We start from the raw sequence: 19,470 nt of genomic DNA, 5'->3' as shown, positions 1-19,470 counted from the left end.
CCCACACACCCCCAAGCACACCCCACACCCCACCACACACACCCCCAACCACTCTCCCCCTCCACACACACCCACAGTGCCCCACAAACCGCATACCCACCCACCCACAAACACACCTCCCCACAAACCCCTCATACCCACCCACATCTCATACCATCACATCACATACTTCCACAACCCACATAAACATACACACACACACACACAAACCTACAAACCCCACAAACCCCATAACCACCCACCTTTACTCCTCTACCCCTCCACACCCCACCACAATATACAAAAGTAAGACTTCATTTTGAACTATTATGGAATCACCTCTATATATACAACAAAAAACACACAAATCAGGACAAAAATATCTTTTAAAATAAAATTAAAATATGCTATTGTCAACGTTTGACTTCTAGTATATAGGGGGTTTTTTTCCATTTCCAAGATGGTAAACCCCCTTCCCAAAAGGAGTACTTCTGGGGGTAAGGGGAGAGACTTCCAGCGGCAAAGGTCAGGGGGCAGGACTTCCAGCCCCAAGATGGTGACCAGGGGGCAGGGCACCTGTCAAGGGGCAAGGCTACCCTTGCAGCCCTCAACAGCTCACCAAAACTAGTTAAGCGGTTCTTGAGCCAAAATAATTGCCTGCCCTGTTCTATAAGGTGCAAATTTACCCTGCCTTGTTCCTGACTTCAGATTAACATACCCAACTACTTCTCTTTATCCAGTTTGATATCCCTGGCACAGTTTTGTGCTTCACATATTGTAATCTCCTGTTTTTATTCTTACAGGCTTCTGTCATATCCCACAGTCAAAAAGACAAAAATTGAAGATATGCTGAGGATTTTATGCTCCCTTCATGTGGCTAAATTGATGAATGATTCATAGAATGTACTTACACAGCATCCAGCTTTGTTCCATTAAAAGCATGGGCTTGGACCCTAGTGAAGCCATTATTGTAGAGTTTTCTGCAAAGAAAGAAATTAAATTAGTCTGTAATAAACAGATTCTTGAAGACCTATGTTTTATCTTTTCAAGGGCAGCAGCATATACCTGGATGGAGTAATTTTAATCTTGGTCTATAATGAATGCCCAGCAGCATCACCGACTACTGAATGCAGGGCAGTACTTGGAACATGTGCTAGATTTTGCCTTCCCTCCAAAAGACAAAGTAACTATGAATGCTCTAAGGGAGCAGCAGCTGGGCTACAGCACATAATTCACCCACCCTCCTGAGCCAGTGCAGCAAGTCTCCTGACATTTCCTTTTTGAACAAAGGAAAAAAATTGTGCAAAGATCAAAGGATTAAGCTAGACTGAAGGATAGCTTTCTTAAAAAATAAGAAAAAGAAAAGAAAAGATCTGACTGAATTTGCAAAATCTTGATCAGTGCTCTGCTCCCCAGCTAGGAACAGCCCCAAAGCATTACAACACCCCGTTGCTTTCCTATCTTTAGGTGTTGTTCTCTGTGGCTCAGACTGGGTCTGTACCATTTAAATTATGCATTTGAGAATAACATAATCATGTTATTCTCAAATGCAGTTCGCCCTGGACTGCCATTATTATCTTGCGAAGTAGCTATATCCACAATTACCGCAAAAGGTGGTAGCACTTAGTTCTACCTGTGCTGCAACATTTCAGAAGTACTCATAACAATCTCTTTCCTCTGTGGTTCCTTCCTGTATCATTTCCTAATGTTATTTCTGCCAAACTTCAGTCTGGTCATTTCTGCTATTACAATTATTATTGAAAGAGTTATTTTAGAGGAAGACAGCCATAACCCAAGCCACTGTCACTAGGAAAGGAAATATGTAAACCAGGCTATGGATAATGCATGACCACAATGTCTCTCTTAAGAAAACTGCTATGGATGAGGAAGACAAGGTTATTTGGGTGAACCTGATATCTTGTATTAGACCAACTTAAACAGCTGGAAATTGTTTTCTTAGCAAGCTTTCAGGTTTAATACCCTCTGAAAGGGCTAAGGAAGCATCTGCAGTTGATGTGTGCTCTTTCCGGAACTGTTATTTCATAAGTTATAGTGATTAGATAGTGATTAGCTAGGTAAGCACAGGCAATCTGACTGTCACATGACTTAAAAAGGAAAGACTTACAGTGTAAGGGATTCATTGCACAGCCCATGGAAAGCATTTGCAGGCACTGAAGTCAGAAAAGGATTATCTGCAATTTCACTGGAAAAGGAGACAAAAGACTTAACATCACCATAAAACAGCTGTACAGCAGAACAGACCTAGTTTATGTCTTCCATTGTTCAGCAGTTCACTGATAAACAGCACAATAAAATGCAAAAGACGGGTACCTGCAAAATATGGGTATCTTGCATAAAATGCAAGATATATGGGTACCTGAATATTTTTTTGGCCCTTGGAATGTAATCAAGTGCCTTCAGAAAGTATATGTGAGCCAGAAAGTATATGTACCCTTAATACTTCTACTGCTGATTGTTTTTATAAAATAGTTAGGACTTATATTGTTGGCAAAAGTGTGCCTACCCTGTGTGATTCTACTGGATAATAGCACAGCCATATACTTACTTTCATAAGACAAGGCATTAGCAAATAGCTAAATAAAATAAATCATCATAATCTTAACAAATTTATTGCAAGTTAACTTAAAGCTGAGATTCTATTATTTTATAAACACTATCATAACAAGAGATAAAACTCACAAACAGATTTTAGCCTTCTTGAGATATCTACATTTCACATAGTGCAAAGGAAAAGATTAACTGTTAATCCTGAATTACAGAGTCCTATCAAGTGAAAAGAACATATTTTGGGTCATCTAGTCCAAAGATTCAACTTGGCCAAATGGTTGTCCCGCAGTCCATCACTTTCCCAAATCCTTTGCACTGGTCATCTCCACAGCTTCTACACAGAGTTGTCTCAGAGCTTCTCATATCACAGACCTAAGTACTATAATGCTAGAAAGATCACAGAGAATGAGGGAAGGGAAACAAATCCACTACCTCTGAGTTTAAAGATAGGAGGAAATAGGTGGTGTCAGTTTCAGGAGGACTAAGAAAGCAAGCTGTTCCATTCATGTCCTCCCGTTCCTCCTGTTGGGTTCTACCTAACAAATGATTCTGCCAACACTGTTCTTTTTAATTAGTAAGTGAGGTGTGATGCAATAAGGATATCTTTTCTGACCACCTTGAGAGCTCCAAAGACTAAGAAACTCTAGCCCTTGGCCCCTTCTGGGGCAGGTTCAGTTTCATTACCCCTTATTGCATGCATACATGCTAACATTTAACTCTGCAACCACACTGATTCTAAACTTTTTCTACCGCTAATAATTTTTTCTCAAATATCATGTTGGGGTGATATATTCTGCTACTACTTCCACTCCCTAAAGTAATTTCAGCTACGTTTCTTTTCAGAAAGTTTGTGTAAATTAGTTTAGCTGCTTTTGAGTTATTTCAGCATGGATCTAAAATATTTTCCCTCTCTAGAGAGGTCTCAATCAGAAAATTTCCTTACCTGCTTTAAAATGGCTATGAAAAACGTAAAAAAAAAAGCTCATTTATAAGCCTTACCAAAATCTAAAATTCAAGGCAACTTTTTGGAGGAAAAAAGATTTTCAGCCCTTTAAAGTTATAGACATTTAAAACTATGAATGAGAAAAATATGCACTAACATGTTCTGTTCTTCTTTCAAGTGTTAGTGAAGTAAAATTATAATCTAGAAAATCATTAAGCAAAAGTGGCATCTTTTTACTAAACACATTCCATCCTCCTAATTCTGTCTTTACTTGAGAATAAATTGCATCGAATATCAATTGTGTCTTCTACGATAACTTTTATACTGAGTTAGCTAATTGGGTCAACTCCCTAGAAAAGATAAATTCTTGGGTGTATTCTCTCTGAATCTGACTATTAACTAAGTAAGTACTTGCTGTATTTTAAACTCCTGTTAAGCTTTCAAGGCTGGTATAGGCACAGAAGGAGATGGATGCAAGCATATCTTTTTCATCATCCACAAAACTGATAAACTTCAAGTGCAGATTATTTTCTTTATACTTGGGAAACCAAAAAGATATCCCTAATTAAGTATGCAGGGCCATTATATACATAAACTTATTTTTATGTAAAAAAATGGCAAATTTTAACTGAAACCACTGGCAAAGAACAAACTGAAAACATATTATTGTCACTTTTAAAGACACCTTTCAGCATAGATCTGCACTTTCAATTACGGTATTTCGGAAAGTTTTGTTTACCTAACAGTACTTCATCTTAGTGACTTGACTAATCCCTCAGGAGTATTAAGAGGTCTGTTAAGAACAGCTGGTATCCTTAGCAGTTGAGGACTGCTGCTACCAGTGGGCATGAAACCAAACTCTTCAACAAGGAATTTACAAGCTCAACTACCTTTCCTAGTTTTCCAGGTTTGCTTCTTGCACTCCTTTCTTCTACTTCCCCCCTTAAATTCAAACATAAATTGTGCAGAGCAACTTGTTTGGATAAAATAAACCTTCCCCTACATGAAAATCTTCACTGAGACTCTGAGCTAAGCCTAAACTGGATTTTTTCTTTTAAGAAAAAGGTTTGAAGGTGTTATGTTAACATTTCCCCTCCATGTTTTCTCTTGCCTTTTTCTTTTTTAGAGATCTGGAAGCAGAAGAGCAGAGATAGCCAGCTAAGAGAGAGAGACTCTTGCCAGATTTCCAAGAGACTTCACTTTGCCAGTCACTTGATACCTCCCTCTAAAAGGGAGATGATCCACTGTGGGATTGTTTGGTATGTAAGTGTAGTGCTGTTTTAACCAACTTTTCAGTGCAGATACTTACAGTAAAAAGTTTACATCAGATGAACAGATTTTGGTGAGGTCAGGAAATACTCTGAGTCCAGTGTTGAAAATCCCACTAACACAGGGGATCAAAAAGAAAAAAATAAGAGAGAAAAATCAACTTTAGCTACGCAATAAACATGGAATGGACAGAGCTTTCAGCAGAGCAGGGTGGCTCTTTCAAGCTCTCCACTGTTAAATGGAAAAACTAAACACACATAGAAACAAGTTATCTGTGGTATCTTGAGGTTTTTGAAGTGGAATCAAGCTTTTATTACACACAGAATGCTGTATACATCTATTTACAGTAAAGAGGTAACAATTTTTACTCTTGCCCCTGCAAGGGTCTTGTGGCTGGCCTGTTCCTGTTTTACTATCTGGTAGTTCCTGCTGGCCTCCTGGAATAACCACACTTCCAGGATACTGTGTGTCCAGAGGGACTTAATCTATATTGCATCTTCCTTTTTTATTAAATCCTAACTAGACTAATAACATTAAGAAAACAGCAATTACAAACTCAAACTAACATGTTTCAATCCATTTCTTTGGCTGTTTCAGAAATCTTCTATATCATAGGCCTTCTTTCTCTATGTCCTTGTATGTATTTGAAAGGTCACTCTCTGGGTCAGGTTCTAGGTCAACTTATAAACAGGTTTCAACTGGTGCCTCTGGGTGCCTATATACATGATCCAATGCAGTCTAATTAGAATGCACAGGGGTAGACTCAAGTAATTGAGTCTGCTCTGTGCACTAGCATTGCCACAGCATGACATGTATAAGCTCTAATGGTTTTAAAAATGGCCTCTTGGACGCTTTAACTAAAGCTCATCAAATGAGCTTTAGTTAAAACAGCCTGTGGCCATTTTTAAACACATGGGGGCTTAATACATATGATGTTGCAGCGTTTTAATAAGAACGGCTCTTCGGGAAGCACTTTAATTAAAACGTCCCTCCGCCCCTGACCATGTTTACAGGCACCCACTGTTTTTATTTCATTCATATCATCCTCATTGTCAGGAATATTAAACAGATGTTTGTGATTCCTTCCTAAGATTTGGCCTTCATCTGTTATTACAGAATATGATGGAGGTGACTACTCTTTGATTACTTTAGCTTTAACTGGAAATTGTCCACCTTGCCAAATTTGCACTGAATCATTATTTTTTTAACTGTGAAAGTGGTCTTGCCCCTTTGTTGTAATTCTGCATCTGATTTTACTTTCCCAGTCTTTTCTTTAGTGTCACAAACTCATTTGTCACCCTTTGTTTTTGCCCCATCTCTGGTACTTGAGTTTTTGTATGCCTGTTGTAGAGAAATTATGCTGGTGACTTCCCACATTGCAGTGATGTAGCTCTGCAGTTAAGCAGTTTTAAGTACGAATCTTCTCCTTCCTCCTTTGCTTTTTTAAATATGTTCTTCACCTGCATAGTCAAGCATATTCATGCAATACTCTCTTCCCTGCAACGATCTTGCTTGGCCTCTTCAAATTATATATATCATTTGCCCTTCTTTAAAAAATTCCTGTTCAGCTCACCCACAAGTTCCTCATCCATACTGTATCCTGGAATGCCACACTTCCTGGACACTCCACATGTCCAGAAGGGCTTACTTTATGTCACTTTATCCAAACCTGGGGCTGGGAGAACACTATACAAATCAGCATGGGATTCTAGAGATATAAACTGCAAAGATTTTCTTTTGAGGCAAAGCACCCAAACTTGCTTCCACCAGAGTCAACAGAAGTTTTGCATGATTCAGCTCCAACACTGTGGCATGAATCACTGGATCAGAAAAGCAAGGAGAATTTAAGTGAATTAGAGTCCACAAGAGGTGGTGAACTTTGAGCAGTATGAGAGAGTTACACAGGTCTGCAGAGGAAGATATCCTGTGAGTTGAGATAGGAAGACAAGGTAGGGGAGGAAAAGTTCTTAAAGCAGAGAGTAGGCTCTTCCAAGCCTTTGGGATAGTGTGACAGAGAAGTGACACATAGAAGGGACAGAGAGTGACTGTATATGTTCTGGAATTAAGAGGATGGGCCATGTTTGGAATATACAGACAGGAGAAAGAGGTGGAGAGATGTGTTTTGGGAGAACAGAGTGCCCAATTCTCTGAGATGAACTGCTGCAATGGACTGATACAAGGAAGAAAGGAGAAAAGCAGCTTTTCTTTGCATTTTGGTTTTGGTGGAGGGAACCTCCAGGGAAAGGTACTGGAGTCTGGCTGGCAGGAGCCCTTTAACCCTGCCCCAACATGTCTCCATGCCCAAGTTTGCAAGGGGATTTAGTGTAGAGGCATTCCAGTGTAGAGGCTCTTTGACAGACTAGGGCTCCCCTTGTAGAGATCCAACACCATTAAGGCATTCGTATGCCACGGTGAATCAAGTACTAAGCTCTGCATTCCAAAGACACAGGGCATGCTGAAGTGAAAACTAAAGCCTGAGAGAGTCCTTGAGAGAGCAATGTCACAGGAGCACTGGGGTGCCCTGTTCCTAGAAGTGGAGAAGTGGAGCTGCCAAGCTCCAGAGGCAGCTCAGGTGCCGGTTGCTGTGGCAACCGGGCAGGCCATGTGACCGGAAGGGGGCAGGGCCGGGCCTTTATAAACAGCCCAGGCCCATGCCTAGGGGGCAGTTCCCTTCTGGCAGCTACAGGAGCAGGAGCTCTGTGGGAGAGCAGAGCTGATGGTTGCAGCATGACCACCTGAGTGGCTACGGCATGGTTAGAGAGCCAAGGAAGCGTAGGCCGTATGTTATAAGCCAGAAGGCTTCTTGTTTGTTATGTTGCAGCTGTTTGGCTTATGGTTTAGTTATTGTTATACCGGAGGACCCGGTGAGGCTGTAGGGGCGTGAGGAGGCCTCACGGGATCTCCCCAGCTGCGTGGGGGTTCCCGGTGCCCTGTGTGGGCAAACGAGTGGTGCCTGGGACGGCACAGCTGGTTGGTGCCGACGTGGCACAGCGGGTAGCTCTGCGTGGGCAATAGTGAGAGGCCCAAGCACAGCAGAGGACCCCGCCCAAGGGTCCTAGCACCAGAATGAAGCCTGTAGGGACTCGTGTTGGGCTCCAGGTGTGGGAGCCACACGGGTAAAAGCCTAGAGTGGGTGCTGTAAAGGTGACTAGCCCGGTGAGGGCGAGTCAGTCGCTATAGAGAGCCTGGAGAAGATGCTGAGAAGCCGTGGGAGCGGGCACGTGTGGAAGAGAGGCCCCAGGCGGGGCACGTGTAATAAGAAGCAACCCCAAGGGGGTGTAGATTATTGACAGTTGCCCCAAGAGGGATGCGGGTCTAGAAGGCGTTCCGGAGGGTTTCCAGGGTAACAGGAACCCCGAGGAACTGAAGAGGCCAGATAAGGCTCCGGCCGCCTGAGCCTATCTGGATACTTATTATTGACAGGACCCAGAGGGGCCAGGTAAGGCTTAGGTTGCCTGAGCCTAAGTGGATAAGTAGTATTGACAGGAACCTGGAGGGGCCAGGCAAGGCTTAGGCCGCTGACCCTAGTGAGGTAAAAGACCCAGACGGTGGTCCAGGGGGCCAGGTATGGCTACGGCCACCTGAGTCCCAACCAGGGATAGGATTTGGATAATTATTATTGACAGGAACCCAAAGGGGCCAGGAAAGGCTTAGGCCGATGACCCCGGTGGGAAGAACACCCTTAGTGAGCCCGATTGGGCTAATCAGTAGTAAGGGGCGCTGGTTGCGTGACAAGCCCAAGGGCACCGGAGAGGGGCGCTGGTTGCAAGACATGCCTAGGGGCGCCAGGTAGGGCGCAGAAGGTTAAGGACCGGATAACGTCCAGGAAGAGCTGAGAGGCTTGGGGCTTGCTGAAGGGGAGGTAGGAGGCAGGCATTGCCCCTAAGGCAGGGGTGCATTGAGGCATCCCACTCGGAACGGGGAATAATATTAGCGTGGTGTCCAGGGCGATAAGAGGAAGCCTCCCAGATTGAACCTTATAACATCAAAGACGTGGCAGGTGAGTAGAGGGTGCTGGATTGTCTGATTCACATGGCAGGGGGCACTAGTGAGATCACGGCTGCTCCTAGGTCCCACTCCGTGACAAGCAAACCTGGCAAAGAGAGCCTTACATACAGAGACTGAACTCTTCTGTTTATGTTCATACAATTTAATGTGTCTTCTTTAAGCTAAACACAAATGTATTTTGCTGTGTTTGGAGCCAGTTTCCATGCAACAATTTATTTTTTAAAATTTTTGGCTGGTTTGGGATATTTCACCACCTTGTATCAGACACATTCATTATTTAAGATAATTTGAAGCCCAGGCCCTTATTCTTACCCTGGCAAAATACTGAATGGTTTCAAACCTTCCCAACTAAAGTAACTGTCATTTGACTATCCCTAGGTGACATCCCTAATAAGCAATTCATCTTGTTTTATCTTCTGTATGCTCTCTTTCTATCTTCTCTAATCTTTCTCACTCACGTTCTCAGAGTATGAGCTGTTCAGGGCTCTCTATACATATGAAGCCCAACTGGACTATTAAGGGGACTTCTGCATTGCAAATTTTAAAAAAAGTGGTTTTACTATCCAGAATAGCCAGAGGAAACTATTGTTAAATCATACAAACTTCTTTCATCTGTTGCGGGAAAAATATATCCTCTGTTGCTTCTATTTCTTGAACCATGTAAACAGCTCCAGGCAATAAAATAAAATTCTATACAGCTAAATGCAAAGGGCTACACTTATGGAGGAGAAATCAACTACACAAATCCACAATGCAATACAGCAGAAAAGAATTTGTGTTTTATAGTGAATCACAGACTGAACAGAAGTCAACAATGGGATGCTGTTGCAAAAGAGGCAAATATTTTGGAATGTATTTCCAGCTGGGCTGTAAGACGTAAGTAGTACTTACTCTACAGTGCTGGTGAAACTTCAGCTGAACTACCTCTCCAGTTCTGGATAGTGTGCTTTAAGCAAGATGTAGACAAATTAGATAGAATCCAAAAGAAAGCAACATGAATAAGAGGCTTAAAAAAAACAATAAGCCCAATTTTTTCAATCTTTTGCCATAGCACTACTTAACCTAGAAAAGTGTAGATTGAGTGGGGGACACGAAAATAGTTTTCTGTATTGCAGAAAAAGAATAAGGTATAAAAACAGTGAACAATTGTTCTTCATGATCACCTGGGGGGCAGGGACAAGAAGAAATAAGACTATTTTGCAGCTGAGCAGTTTTAAGTTGAATCTGAGGGAAGCTCTGCTAACTATTAGGGTCATGAAACACTGGACTATGTTATCTAAATCTTTCACTGGAGATTTTTAAGAACAGATTAAATGAACATCTGTCTAGGATGCTATACTTCATCATACCTCAGAGCAGGGGGTTGGACTACATGAATTCTTAAAGTAGCTTTCTGCTTTACATTTCTAAGTAGAGACACATAATATTCTGCTATTCATTATTGCTAAAATTGTTTAAAATATTACTTTGAAAGGACAGAAACCAGATGTCTAGCTCTCCCTCAGTTTTGCAGAAATATTTTCTCTTACTACTGGTCTCCCTCAGAATGAAAGCATTACTCTAAAAGTGACTTGCAATAGAAATAAAGTTGTGCTTGTGTCCAAGTTTATGGTTCCCTAACATATAAAACAAACCTGGAAATTCATTTTCTCCTCTTTCCTGCATTTCAATCCTCCACTCAGAATTGTAAAGTCTGTTTTCTTCTTTTCTTTTCCGCATTAAAAACTTAAATTCTGGTTACCCTTATGTCTTAGAAGATGCCATGGATAAAGGAAGACTTCTAAAGACCCATTATTGTAATGGAACTTACAAGAAACTGTAAGAGTCTAACAATGAAATGGTCTAAGGCCATTCTTAAAAACTGTATGTAAATTCATATACTTAATGGATAAAATTATATTGTATTTTTCTCCCTAATCTTTCCAGTAGATTTATTAAGACCCCATTTTAATCATGTGCATAATATCTCCCGTAGAATTTCATCTGGTAATACCTGCGTCAAGTTTAATAATTTGTGAGTTTAGATTTAACATCCTTGAAACTTCTAAAAGTATACAACAAACAAGAAAAGCAAATGCAATAGTAGAAAAATAAAAATTAAAAAAGGGCATACTAATGTTTGTAAAGCCTCCTTCATGGCACCTTTTAAACTCTTCTACAAATGCTCCCCTCCCAGAATTTAATTGACTAGAAGTCTATAGGAGGTCCTGAATATTAAGTACAGACATTTACCCCTTTTAGCAAGAGCAGGTCAAGCTTATTGATGTAATTACTGTAGTGAAAAACAAACATAGGACATGGAAAAACTTCATGAAATTTTGTGCTAGAGATCACCCTATCCAGTCTCTTATATGAGGGCTTGGACTTCTGGGGTGAAGGGACTCACAGTCCTAGTCTAATTCTAGCCTGACCCACCCCCACTGCTCCAAAGGTGGGTCCTGAGAAGCTGGAACATCCAGGCTAAAACAGATTGCTTCCCTTGTCTTGCCTAGCCCTAGCTTAGCTAGTTATCTATTAAAATAATATGGGGGGGGGGGGAATTCCATCCAGTTCTGAAAGGGGGAAAACCCCCACCACATTGTAGTAGTGCACCATCAAGATAGATAATCTGTAGGCATTAAGTGTCAAATACTTACAGGTATTTTAAAAGTGGGAGGTTCTTAAAGGCATCTGGATCTATGTAACTTAGGTTCCTAACATTTCGAATTTCACTGTTAAAGAAATGGAAACAAATTAGCACACTGGCCGTTAATAATTTTTGTTCTTTTTGCTACATTTAACATTTAAAACAGCTGAACGTTAATGTAAACTTTCAGAGAAACTAATCCTGCACTGAGCTTTTGCACTGGACTCCATCCCAGTAACATAACAAACTGACATCACACAGTGGAGGTGAGAGTGCTTTCTGCACACTCCTCTATTCCAGCATCACCATCTGGATAGATCTGATGTTGGACACTGAAAAGTTTTTAAGTAATGAAGAGGAAACAAAGATCTTTGGCTTATGTGTCCTCATACAATGTCAAGTTCTCTTTCTAAAATCAAAGCTATGGCATGAGTTTAAGGTTGGATGCAAATAACATTCAGAATCAAAGGTAATGTGGGAGGAGGTCTGTCTCAGAGGACTGGGTAATAATTTTTAGTTCTGAAGAAGTTTAGCTCTAAAGAAAAAAAGAGGAACTTCAAGATTAAAAATGTGGTTTTATTTTATGAGAGGCCACTGCAGGGGACTGTGAGTACCACAGACATAGTTAATGCTGGCAGTTAAATCCATACCTTCTCCTTTACAGGTAATAAGTACAATGATGTAAGTTAATATATACACAATTTGAAACACCTAGGAACTAATAAATATGTAGGAGGGGGCACCTCGAGTGGGGCCAGATTAGAATCATGGAAACCGGAGTTCTAGTTTTGGTTCTGGCAGTAACATTCTGAAACTTCCTACAAAATTCCCTCAGTTTGCTCTCAGTTTACTTACAGGAAAATGCAAATAAATACTACTGCCAAGAACAAATTAGCACTTACGGGCACTGACAGATGTGAAAAACAAACAAACAGTGCTTTACCAGAAGGGAAAATGCACTAGTTTGACCCAGCTCCTCAGCATCTGTATAGATAGTGTGGTTAAGAGGGGCTTTTTGGCACTTTTATTTAATAGCTGATTTGATCAGTTATTAGAAAAAATCAGTTATTAGATAAAAGTGCCAAAAAGCCCTGGTGAAGTGCCCGATGTATACGGACATTGGGTGAGCCAGGTCAAACTAACCTGATGCCTCTTTCGGGCATGTGCTGTGCTCAGCACGGGAGCATTCCCAGCTGAAAGTAAAGAGCTATTTTTTTTTCACGTCCATAAGCAGTCTGTATGTTTACATATTCAAAGCACTTTAAAACAATTGGCCTCACAGGACCCTCTGCAGTTACTACCTATCTTGCAAAGACGATGCAAGGTTTAGTTAGGTCAAATCAGGGCTGCTGGAGATCATCTGGTCCAAGACTATCCTTAAACCTGAAGTTCACTGATTCACTAGCCTAGTTATTTTAATGCTATAAGACTAGGGACAATGCCTAAAGTGAAACTGGGTTAAAAGAAAGTAATGATATTGTGATGCATTATATGAAGCAATAGTACTAGTATTCCCTGATACTACACACCAAAATGGTTCTTGGATACTCTCTCAATTTATCCCTACTTCTTTCAGTCAAGGGCATATTTTTCCTGTTGCTTATAATTCACAATAAGAATTCTTAGGTCTTGTTCAATATTAATCCTCCATCTTGTTTAGCCAACAAGCAACCCCCTGTGCAGTTACTCCATACATCATAATGATTATGCAAAGAATGCTCATGTAGAAATGTGTTTCCAAGGGATGCTTACCTGGTTTGTTTTCCATCACTCTAGCTACATGCCCCACCCGCTACAGCAGTTGGAATTTCACTGTTCTTACTATACCTGTTTCTTCAGAGACTCCTTCAATTCCCTATTAGATTTTATTCAACAGAAGTTCTCTCAGAATAAAGTAACAGACACTTCTGCTTGTACCCATGCCTTTAATTTCCTTTCTTATCATATTGTGATTGGTAATTAATACTCCCAGTTATTTAAGCTATCTTGCTGACATTTACAATTATTAACTGCAAGGTCTTCTTGGTAACATACAGGGTATGTCTATATGTGCACATTTACTAAGCAGTAACTGAAATTACTGCATGATATGGGTGCCTGTCTACATGTGCACAGTAAATATGGTGACTTACACCCACTTAAGCATAAATTTGATACCTGCATTATGCAGGTATCAAATTTATGCCTGATTAGTTACTGCTTAGTAATGAACATGTAGACAGACATCTTAGTGTGCAATAACACTATGTGTGGACTAACTTTAGTCCCAAGTCAGTTCACGCACAGCATTAATGCGCTTTAATGCCTGTGCGTGTAGACACCAGCCTGTTTCCACTTACTGCGCAGTGCATAACTGTGCAGTAAATTTAAGCCAGGCTGCCTGTAGGGCTTCTTGCAGAGCCACAGAGCTGCACGGAGCCTGGTGCTTCCCTCCACGGCTGTAGGGGCAGCAAACTAAAACTCATAGATTTCATAGACATTAGGGCTGGAAGGCACCTCGGAAGATCATCGAGTCCAGCCCCCCAACTGAAGGGCAGGAAGTCAGCTGGGGTCATAGGATCCCAGCAAGATAAGCATACAATTTATTCTTGAAGGTGTTCAATGTAGGTGCTTGAACTAACTCCGATGGCAGGCTGTTCCAGACCTTGGGGGCCTGGACAATAAAGAAATTCTTCCTTATGTCCAGCATGAAATGGTCTTGCAGTAGTTTATGACCGTTCAACCTTGTCATCCCTTGGGGCGCTCTGGTGAACAAGTGTTCCTCCAGATACTGGTGGTCACTCCTTATAAACTTATAGGTGGCCATTAGATCACCCCTGAGCCTGCGCTTTTCCAGGCTAAAGAGCCCCATAGCTCTCAGCCTGTCGCCGTAAGGTCAACTCCTCAAAGGAGTTTTAGTTTGCTGCGCCCCAAGTCATTCAAGATGCGTTACACGGCTGAATTTCCTACAGCAGCTGGAATTAATGTGCAATACATTGCCAAGGCATGCAAACACTGACACCATTAAAGCGGTCCAAAAGCATTTAGCCTGCTTTAATGTGTTGTGCGCACATGCCCCTTGTTTCATCTTGGCCTTAGAAGCCAAGTCATGATAGGCTATCATAACTTTTCTTAAAATTTAAAATATGTACATGTTCTGATTATATTCCAATCCTTTCTCTAATGGCTGACAAATTGGAAATATATGATCCATAGTGAGCCTAGTTTTCCAGAATTCACTCTGACAGTGTCCTACTTATTTTCTCTGTGTAAGAAGTAAGTATAGATAAATGTATTACAGGTAGACTTTTATATAATGTAACAAGGAGAAAGTCACTACAGTAATGCTAACATTCCTTTTGATCTCCCTTTTTTCTTCAAAATTGGGTATATGACAGGGGTCAGCAACCCCTGGCAAGCAAGCCAGAGCATGGCATGTGAGGCCATTTTATTTGGCATGCCACAGCTGGCTTCAGCTCTGAGCAGCTGCCACCAGCCACAGAGCCCAGACTGCTGGCAGCAGGGGGCTGGGAGGCTGCAAGCCCTGCTGCAAGCAGCCTGGTCTTCATGGCTGGCAGCAGCTGAGAACCCAGGTTGACTGCAGCCAGGAAACTGCAAACAGCTTCACCACGCTCTGGAGCCCTGGCACTGGCTCCGTGGCGGCAGTGGGTACATGCTCGCCTCTAGGCGCACAGTGGGGCATGACCCAGGGCTCCCCAACCCCAGCCCCACCCCCACTGTCTGCCTGGAGGTGTGTGTGAATCCACACTGCCACAAAACCTGGACAAGGGCTGTGGAGCCCAGTGCAGCTATTTGCAGTTTGTCAACTGCCTGCTCCAGCTTCCCAGCAACAAGGATCAGGCCCCTCACGGTTCCCTTGTTGTCTGCCAGTGGCTCTTCAGGTCGAGGCATAGCTCAGAGTTTGGGTGTTTATGTCACTGCAGCCAAAAATGCTGCCAACCCCTGGTACATGATCATTTTCTAATCCTTTGGATTTCTTTTTTCAAACCTTAAAACCCAACAAAATTTGTTCATGTGAATCTTTAGGCTTGAAAAAATGCAGTTTTGGGACATTGTCTTTTGGTAACTCTGCAGGGTCTCCATACTGCTGCTGCTAGTATAATATCTCATAATACACAATCAGCTACTTTACCTGTACTGCAGCTCAAGTACATATACTGCACATCCAATTCTCATTTGATTTAAATGGAAGCACCACAGAAAATAAATATGCAGAATGTGCTTATGAGATTAACAGCATTGAAGTGTAAGAGAAATTTCATCCTACGTGGGAAATCTTTTGTCAGTCCATAAGTAAGGCAGTGATTCTCAACCAGGATGCAATGAGATCCTTTGAAGGGAAGTATAAGGAGATAAGCTAGGTGTGAGAAGATAAGCAGATAAGCACAGACTGCCTGCCTGGCCATTCTCCTGATCCACTGCCCAGCAATTCTGCAAGGAAGTAAGCACCATAATAAATAATTTAGTTAATGAAACCAGGGTGCCAACTCTATTGACAGAAGTTAGTGAGGTGTGCCTTTACTCTAACAGAGTAGAGAACCACTGGAGTGTGGACTTCAATGTAGCATCATTAATGGCTCCATTATGAGTGCAAAACACATGCAAAGAATATGCATGCCCTAACTGGTATCTTCACTGGCAGTCCTGGGGGTGCTTTCTACTCCACAGCTCATAGAGTCATTGGGAAAATACAGAGTGGAAAGGCTAGGGAAAGCAGATCAGACATTACATAGATACATGGGCCAAACATTTAGGATAAGGACAGACATTAAACATAAACTAGTTTAAGTGATCAGAAACTGGTTTAAACCTGTAACAAAACAGATGTTCAGTGCACAAAAGCCAGTTTTAAAATGGCTGAAACCAGTTTGAGATAAACCTGGTCGAATGTAGTATCAGACTTAACTGATTTAGGTCAAACCAGTTTATACAATGTCTGTCCCAGACCCCTTGCTGGTTTAAGATAAACCAGACTCCCCAGCATCCCAGCATGCTCTCTGGGCTGGGTGGGGCTCTCTGCCCTACAGCAGGACTGGCCCCTCCCCTCTGCTCCCTGGCCAGAGTTCCGGTAGAGACTTGCAGGCACAAATCATCTGCCTGGCTTTTCCCTGCTAAGCAGGGATTATTCCCTCCACCCCTCTGCCTATGCAGACACCTCAGCATTAGCTAGCATACCACGTGCTGGTTACAGCCTATGCTGTGGGAGATGACAAAGGCAGACAGGCTTTTTGGAGCTAATCAACAGGTAGCTTAATGTCCTTCCCTGGAAAAGCTGTTTAAGAAGACCTTGAAGTAATGGAGAGAGGCTTGGTTTTCTTAATGGTTTAATAAACACCGAGTATGGGGTGACAAACATTCTCTGCTGGGCTGCTCAGGAAGGGGGAGGGGGAAACATCAGAGTGTCTTGCCAAGGCCTGGCCATGACCTCTCAGCTCAGCCCTGTTGAAGGGAAGGGAGGGCTGCTCTAGTGCTCCCTGGCTTTTAGCCTGAGCCACTGCAGATATGTGCCTGAATTTTTTTCAGTCCAGAGGGGAAGTCTGTACTGTTACAAACTGGTTCAGCCTCGCTAGGTTAGATTAACCTGAAAAGATTGAATTAATTCAGGCTCAGGCTTTTTGAATGTCTGTCCCTAGCCTTAGTCCCCCTGGTGGTTACTACAGAATTGAAATGGTTCTGCTTCTATTCCCTTTACTTGTGGAACCTTTTCAAATCCCAGCTGACAGGCTGAGATTTATGTGCTTAAATAGGTCATGTATAGGTTATTAATAACTATGCTGCTAAAATTGGCGTTTCCTATTCAAATATTCTCTGTGCCCTCTAACAGTACTGGTTTTGTGAGAAACATTTCCATTCTTTTAAACACTGCCATTCTCCTTCCTTCCTCTTATTCCTTTTGTTAACTATGTAGCATAGCCATTGGTGGGATTCATTTTCTAAACATTAGATGAATATACCATATGCAAAATCCATATCCAAGATGCTAGGAAAATCATCCCTATGTGCTAGCAGCTGGATCCTTTGAGTAATGTATTTTCTAGTATTGCCTATAATTAAAATACTCAACCCCAGAGCTTCTTGGCTACATGTGTTCTTGTTGTGGACCAAAAATACTTTAGAAATGAAGGGTAGCCACAGATGCACAGTCCTCAGTTTGGAAAATGATTATGAGTTAAGTGCCCCATGGGTCCAATTTCTGGCCTGTTGCTATTCATAACATTTTGTATAAATCATTTGGATGAGGGTATTGAAAACAAGATGGCCAAGGTTACTAATGATTCTAAAATCTGAGGCAAAGGATAATGCAGGAACAGTCAGCTAGATTTTGATCAGTTAGGTAATTAGGCTAAAGGAGGGCAAATGCAGCTCAACAAAGACAAGTGAAAAATCAATTAGTCTGGGAACAAAATATCTAAATTGTCAGGGCAGATTCTGAAAACAACGATCAAGAGAGAGGCTGGGAGAGCTTTGGGGAGAAAATCAGAGCATGCAATGCATTAAATAAGGGAAGAAGTATAGAAATACTGAGGCTACGTTGATTCAGTGCAAGGCAGCCTTGTGCAAAAATAGCCCAAGCTAGCCTCACAATTGTTAGCTCTGAAGTATAGTGATGTTAATATCGCAGTGGTCCTAAGCTTCTAGCCCATGGATAGCATCACACAAACATAACTGTACTGATTTTGGTTTCAGTACATGCAGAATTAACTTGGGGTATCTGTAAAGCACTGCCTTATACAAAACAGATGTAGCTTGAATGCTCTTGCTGGATTGGTGAGTAGTTACCAGGGTTAAAATTAAGATAAAAAGTGTATTTCTAGTGTATAATGTAATTACATATGTAGTTCAGAAGTGTCTAGGTCAGTGATTCCCAAACTTTTCCTTAGCGTGACCCCATTTATGACCCCATTTCCTTAACATGATAAGCGTGGCCCGTCACTCCCAAACCACAGCCCCCCACAACCTCAGGTGCCCCTCACTCCCCACCCACAGCCCCCACCCCCTCCAGGTATTCCAGGGCCAGAGCCCACAGCCCCCTGCTCCCCTCCTGCAGCAGTGCCCAAGCCCTGGTTGCCACCCATGAGAGGTGGCAGCTGCTATGGCTGGAACAGCATGCAGAGCCAGGCTCCCCCTCCCCACTCCACCCCATCCCTCCCTTGCAGGCAGCACCGCCGGAGTGGAGCCTGTGGTGGGGGAAGGATGTGGGCTTCCTGCTGCAGGCTTGGGGCTCCCCACCCTGCTGCCCTCTCCCAGTGGGCAGGACCAGGTGTGGGAGGGAGGGAGCGCCATGTTGCCATGGCTGTCAAGCTGAGGTGTCTCTTGCACACCCGGCAGCAGAGTGGGCACAAATCTGTGCCACTGCTGTGCCTCACCATGGTGGCCACGGTGGTGCAGCACTCCCTCCCATAATGGGTTCTACCTGCTGGGCCGCAGAGGCGGCTCCTGCCCCAAGTTGGTCCAGCCTGGCTGCAGCACCGGGCACAGAAATCTCATGGGGCACATTTATTGCAATCCCATCCTCTGATGGTGCAACCCTATTTGGGGACTTTGGGAAGCACTGGTCTAGGGCCTCAAAGGAGATCAAGGTCCCCATAAACAAGGCACCATACACATTATAGATAGAGATACTGCCTGTTCTAAAGGAGCTTATACTCTTTGTGGACCAGGTGGACAAAAGGTGGCGAAGTAAAAGCAGTGTAGAAAGTCAGTGATTTACCCGAAGTCATGCAGCAGATTCAAGAGGAAACCTGAATTTCCTAATTCTCAATTGAGTCAGATGGACTGCTATACTTTTTCGTGTAACTGAGAGAGACACAAATACAGATCCACCTAGAAACTGTGTATTGTTATACCGCTATAATCCGGGTCACAAAGAACTTTATTTGATTTAAAGGAAATCTGTACCTCTACCAAATAGTACCTGTGAAACACATTTAAGTATTTCTGATCTCATCATTTACAGGGCAACAGGACACACTCTGACCCACATCTTACATTAGCCTGGTAATCAGTGAACTCTCCTGGGTGGTGGGAGCTGTATGTCTGAACTTCCTCAGCCTGATAATCGTATGTAATATATCCA

At 42.4% G+C, this 19,470-nt stretch overlaps 1 protein-coding gene across 1 annotated transcript in view; it reads right to left on the bottom strand.

The window, feature by feature from the left end:
• Nucleotides 1–19,470, bottom strand: part of TSHR (thyroid stimulating hormone receptor) — an 88,013-nt gene that overhangs the window by 50,033 nt on the left and 18,510 nt on the right. The window contains exons 3-6 of the mRNA XM_019552319.1: nt 11,404–11,478; nt 4,800–4,874; nt 2,105–2,182; nt 891–959 (exon numbers count right to left, since the gene is read on the bottom strand). Coding sequence (XP_019407864.1) covers nt 891–959; nt 2,105–2,182; nt 4,800–4,874; nt 11,404–11,478 — 297 coding nt within the window. The remainder of the gene's footprint in view (nt 1–890; nt 960–2,104; nt 2,183–4,799; nt 4,875–11,403; nt 11,479–19,470) is intronic.

Source organism: Crocodylus porosus, unplaced genomic scaffold (assembly GCF_001723895.1).
Source record: "Crocodylus porosus isolate Cpor-Errol unplaced genomic scaffold, CroPor_comp1, whole genome shotgun sequence".
NCBI lineage: Eukaryota > Metazoa > Chordata > Crocodylia > Crocodylidae > Crocodylus > Crocodylus porosus.
The sequence above is the reverse complement of the archived record's forward strand: the minus strand, read 5'-3'. Positions and strand labels throughout refer to the sequence as shown.